General features: G+C 67.0%; 1 protein-coding gene across 1 annotated transcript in view; it reads left to right on the plus strand.

Moving 5' to 3' along the window:
• The window catches only part of SHANK1 (SH3 and multiple ankyrin repeat domains 1), a 42526-nt gene extending 36763 nt beyond the window's left edge, over positions 1-5763 (plus strand). Inside the window, 3 exon segments of the mRNA XM_039878704.1 lie at positions 8-1834; positions 1836-2713; positions 4671-5763. Of these exon segments, the coding sequence (XP_039734638.1) occupies positions 8-1834; positions 1836-2713; positions 4671-5388 (3423 nt within the window). The 3' untranslated portion in view covers positions 5389-5763.
• The last annotated feature ends 9 nt before the right edge of the window (positions 5764-5772 follow it).

The following is a 5772-nucleotide window of genomic DNA, read 5'->3' on the forward strand; positions in this document are numbered from 1 at the left end:
GATGGAGACGGGCGGCTCCCCCGACGACCCCCCGCCGCGGCTGGCCCTGGGGCCCCAGCCCAGCCTCCGCGGCTGGCGGGGCGGCGGGCCCGGCGCGCCCCCCGGGGCCCCGTCGGCGTCGCACCACGGCGGCCCCGCCCAGGCCCCCGCCCTGCGCTACTTCCAGCTGCCCCCGCGGGCGGCCAGCGCGGCCATGTACGTGCCCGCGCGCTCGGGCCGCGGGCGCAAGGGCCCGCTGGTCAAGCAGACCAAAGTGGAGGGCGAGCCGCAGAAGGGCGGCGGCCTCCCGCCCGCGTCGCCCGCGTCGCCCGCGTCCCCGCAGCCGCCGCCGGCCGCGGCCGCCGCGTCGGAGAAGAACTCCATCCCCATCCCCACCATCATCATCAAGGCCCCGTCCACCAGCAGCAGCGGCCGCAGCAGCCAGGGCAGCAGCACCGAGGCCGAGCCCCCGACCCAGCCCGACGCGGCGGGCGGCTCCTCCGCGCCGAGCCCCGCCCCGGCCGTGTCGCCCGCGCCGCCGTCCCCGTCGCCCGCGCCCGCGCCCGCCTCGCCCAGCGGCCCGGCCACGCTGGACTTCACCAGCCAGTTCGGAGCGGCGCTGGTGGGCGCGGCGCGCAGAGAGGGCGGCTGGCAGAACGAGGCGCGCCGGCGGTCCACGCTCTTCCTCTCCACCGACGCCGGCGACGACGAGGCCGGCGGTGGCGGTGGCGGTGGCGGCGGCGCCGGCGGCGGCGGCGCGCTGGGCCCCGGGGCGCCCCCCGGCCCGCGGCTGCGCCACTCCAAGTCCATCGACGAAGGCATGTTCTCCGCGGAGCCCTACCTGCGGCTGGAGTCCGCGGGCGCGGGCGGCGGCGGCGGCGGCGCCTACGGGGGCTACGGGGCCGCCAGCCGCGCCTACGGGGCCGGCGGCGGGGCCAGCAGCGCCTTCACCAGCTTCCTGCCGCCGCGGCCCCTGGTCCACCCGCTGACCGGCAAGGCCCTGGACCCAGCCTCCCCGCTCGGGCTGGCCCTGGCGGCGCGCGAGCGGGCGCTGAAGGAGTCCTCGGAGGGCGGGGGCGCCCCCCAGCCCCCTCCCAGGCCCCCATCGCCCCGCTACGAGGCCCCGCCGCCCACCCCGCAACACCACTCGCCCCACGCCCACCACGAGCCAGTGCTGCGCCTCTGGGGGGCCTCCCCGCCCGACCCCGCCCGCCGGGAGCTGGGGTACCGGGCAGGCCTGGGCAGCCAGGACAGGTCGCTTCCGGCCAGCCCGCCAGCTGCCCGGCGCTCCTTGCTGCACCGCCTGCCCCCCACCGCTCCCGGCGTCGGGCCCCTCCTGCTGCAGCTGGGGCCCGAGCCCCCCGCCCCGCACCCTGGGGTGAGCAAGGCCTGGAGGCCCGGGGCCCCCGAGGAACCTGAGCGGCTGCCGCTGCACGTGCGGTTCCTGGAGAACTGCCAGTCCCGGGCCGGCGGCGCGGGCGCAAGGGGTCCTCCGCCGGAGGATGGGCCGGGGGCCCCGCCGCCCAGCCCGCGCCGATCCGTGCCCACGTCACCCACCTCCCCGCGGGGCAGCGAGGAGAACGGGCTTCCTCTGCTGGTCCTGCCGCCTCCGGCTCCCTCGGTGGACGTGGAAGACGGCGAATTCCTCTTTGTGGAGCCTCTGCCGCCGCCCCTGGAGTTCTCCAACAGCTTCGAGAAGCCCGAGTCGCCCCTCACGCCGGGGCCCCCCACCCTTCTGCCAGACCCCCCACCCCACTGACCACCCGCTGCCCCCGGCGCCGCCCCCCATAAAGCTCGGCTGCAGCCTTCCACCCTGAGACTCACGACTGACCTGACACCTCACGACAGCCCAGTGTGCTGCGTGTGACCAGGGGGCCCCCGTGGCTCCTGGGGACGCCCCTCCACCAGGCCCACCGGCCCCCGCCGCCCCTGCACCCGCAGCCCCACAGCCTGGCCCAGACCCTCCGCCTGGCACGGATTCGGGCATCGAGGAGGTGGACAGTCGGAGCAGTAGTGACCACCCGCTGGAGACCATCAGCAGCGCCTCCACGCTGAGCAGCCTGTCTGCCGAAGGCGGAGGCAGCGCAGGGGGTGGCGGCGGTGCTGGCGGAGCGAGTGTGGCCAGTGGGCCAGAGCTGCTGGACACGTATGTGGCCTACCTGGACGGCCAGGCCTTCGGGGGCAGCGGTGCCCCCGGCCCGCCGTACCCTCCCCAGCTCATGACTCCCTCTAAGCTCCGGGGCCGGGCGCTGGGGGCCAGCGGAGGCCTGCGCCCCAGCCCCAGTGGGGGACTTCGAGACCCTGTCACTCCCACCAGCCCCACGGTCTCAGTGACAGGGGCCGGAACCGATGGGCTGCTGGCCCTGAGTGGTTGCTCGGGACCCTCGGCAGCAGGCGTCCCTGGGGGTCCAGTGGCCGTAGAGCCGGAAGGCCCACCAGTGCCCTTGCCATCCGCCACCTCTCTGCCTCGGAAGCTGCTGCCCTGGGAGGAGGGCCCGGGCCCCCCGCCACCACCCCTGCCCGGGCCCCTGGCCCAGCCTCAGGCCTCAGCCTTGGCCACAGTAAAAGCCAGCATCATCAGTGAACTCAGCTCCAAGCTTCAGCAGTTTGGGGGCTCCTCAGCAGCTGGGGGCGCTCTGCCCTGGGCCCGGGGAGGCAGCGGGGGCAGCGGGGACAGCCACCACGGGGGAGCCAGCTACGTCCCTGAGAGGACCTCCTCTCTGCAGCGGCAGAGGTGAGCCAGGGCTGGTGATTGGCAGTGAAGGCCAGAGGGACCGATGCTGTGGGTACCAGAGTCCACCTTCCCCAGAGCTGAGTCTCTTTGTGGTCCCAGGCGGTAGAAAGGAAACAGAAACCAGGCTGGCTTGGAGGAGTTTGCCCTCAAAGAAGCATGCTGTCACAGGGGCTTCCAACTTCCCTTTATCAGTAGCTTCTGTGGTCTCCTCCCATCACCATGACAACCCACATCCCCATGATGAACAAAAAAGAGTTATTAACGAAGGAGACCGGAGCCCAACTTGCCAAGTCTGTTTCCTCGGCAGGTTGTCAATTCTGACAATCCCTGAAATCTGCAAGTCCCTCGAGCCCAGTGCGGCTCCAGACAAGATGCTCTAGGGCATAGTGGTTACAGGTGTGGTTCTGCAGGCGGGCTTCTTGGGTTCTGGTCCTGGCCCTGCACTTTCTGACTGAGTGATCTCAGGCAAAGGAGTCCACTTCTCTGTAGAAGGGAGATGGCATAGTACCCACTTAAAAAGAGTTTTCGAGGTCACTATTATAACATGATGGGGGGAAGGGAGTGGCCTCTTACTGAAGCCCAGCAAGTACAGATGGGGAGACACGGGATGATGCAGTTTTCCAAAGCAGCTAGCTAGCGGGTATCGCCACCGAATTCGAGCTCATTCAAGACCTAGTCTTCGGAAAAGTCGAGTCACATCCCTGACTCAGACGCACACACAGAGAGTGGAGAGAGGTTTTTTCCAATCCTTCTGTCTATCTGCAGAGCTCACTCTAACTCCGTTTGAAGGTCTGATGTCTTTATAGTTGGTATTCGAATGTGGTTTTATCAGGCCTTTGAAATCTTAAGGCAACTCATCGATTATCCTTAAGTCTTCTGGGGAGAGGAAAGGGTGCTGAATTTAGGCAACACCTGAGCCAGTTTTTGATTTACCACCTACTACGTGCTGGCTGCCCTTCCGGGTGAGAGGGACCCAGGACAGGCAACGTGTCACCCTCATAGAGCTAGTAGCCTAATGAGACAGAGGTGAGGCCAGACGACAAAATGATGGCAGTCGTCCTAGAAGAAAACATTCCATCCGCGGTAGGATGGTGAGAGAAGGTCTCTCAAATAATGGGCAAGACGAGCGGAGGCTGGAGGAGGGGCCGGAGCAAACCGCATGGCCGCCTGGGAAGAGCGAGCTAAGCCAGAGGGAACGGCCGGTGCAAAGGCCCTGAGACTGGACTGTTCTGGAAGGAGCTAAAGGGATGAGGGGAACCTTTTCCTCCCCTTGTTTCTTCTCTCCTTCATCTCCCTCTCCTCCTCTCTCTCTCTCTGGCCCCTGACCTTCCATCTCTCCCCCTGAACGCCCACCCTCTTCTCCTTCCTTCCTCCCTCAACGTCTCCCCGTCTTCCACTCTGCTGTGACTGGCCATACCCCCCGAAAGGCAGTATAGAATAGTGGTTAAGAGCTCAGACTTTGGTGCCATATAACCGGGCTCTGCCACTTCCTGGCTGTGTGTCCTTAGGCAAGTTACTTAACCTCTCTGTGCTGATGATGCTGATGCTGAGGATGAGGATGAGAGGAGGATGGTGGTGATAGTAACCGGCATCAGGGCTGTCAAGGGGATTAAATTGAAATGCGATGTGTAAAGAGCACTTAGAACAATGCCTGGCACACGTGAGCGTCAGTAAGTGGCGGCGATGATTATTATTATCACTTAATGTCTCTTTTTCTTTCATCTCTCTCGACTGTCACCCTCTCCCTGTCCTGTCATTTTTCTCTCCCTTCATCTCTGTCCCGACGGCCATCTTACCTTCCCGGCTCCTTCTATCTCTTCCCATCTCTCTGCCCCCGCCCCTGTGTCTCTCTTCCTCTCTCCCGGTATCTTGACCTCTTCCTCTTCCTCACCCTGCCCTTACCACCCCCACCCCCGAACCCCTCTCCTCCACCCCTGCCCCCTTTGTCACATTCCAGACTCTCGGATGACTCCCAATCCTCGCTCCTCTCCAAACCCGTCAGCAGCCTGTTTCAGAACTGGCCTAAACCACCTCTGCCACCACTCCCCACAGGAACGGGGGTCCCGCCTTCAGCTGCTGCGGCCCCGGGGGCCACCTCACCCTCAGCCTCGTCCTCCTCCACGTCCACTCGCCACCTCCAGGGTGTGGAGTTCGAGATGCGGCCGCCTCTGCTCCGCCGGGCGCCCAGCCCCTCGCTGCTGCCCGCCTCGGAGCACAAGGTCAGCCCCGCGCCCCGGCCCTCGTCCCTGCCCATCCTGCCTTCCGGACCCCTCTACCCGGGCCTCTTTGACATGCGCAGCTCGCCCACGGGAGGGGCCGGAGGCTCGGCTGACCCCTTCGCTCCGGTCTTTGTGCCGCCGCACCCGGGCATGTCCGGGGGGCTTGGCGGAGCCTTGTCGGGGGCCTCCCGCTCCCTGTCGCCCACCCGCCTGCTGTCGCTGCCCGCGGACAAGCCGTTTGGCGCGAAACCTCTGGGCTTCTGGACCAAGTTCGACGTGGCTGATTGGCTGGAGTGGCTGGGCTTGGCTGAGCACCGAGCCCGCTTCCTGGACCACGAGATCGACGGCTCCCACCTGCCCGCCCTGACCAAGGAGGACTACGTGGACCTGGGTGTGACCAGGGTGGGCCACCGCATGAACATCGACCGCGCGCTCAGATTCTTCCTGGAGAGGTGATGGCTGGCTTGGACGGACCAGCCCGTCCACCGAACCCTTGAGCCCGCTGGCCTCTTGACCTCTGACCCCTGACCATCGTTCTCTCCCCGGGGGCCAGGGGACTCCGCTCGAACTGCGCCCTGCCCCTTGTCTCCCAAGGCTGGAGGTCACCAGGTGGCCCGATTCCGGCCAGACATTTGCACCTCACGGGAGGGGGCAGCTGACCGAAGACTGAGTGTGTGTGAAGCGGGAAGCGGAGGGTGGGAACAGCGGGAGTCACAGCGGGGGGGATGGAGGAGGAGGGAAGGGTCGACTCCGGGGAGGGGGACCAGACAGAGCCATAGAGGGCCGGCCCTGAGCCTGAGTGGACGGGGGTCACCCCCAGGCCGGCAGGGGGCGCCCTCG

Source organism: Pteropus medius, unplaced genomic scaffold, assembly GCF_902729225.1.
Source record: "Pteropus medius unplaced genomic scaffold, Ma_sr-lr_union100, whole genome shotgun sequence".
Taxonomy (NCBI): Eukaryota; Metazoa; Chordata; class Mammalia; order Chiroptera; family Pteropodidae; genus Pteropus; species Pteropus medius.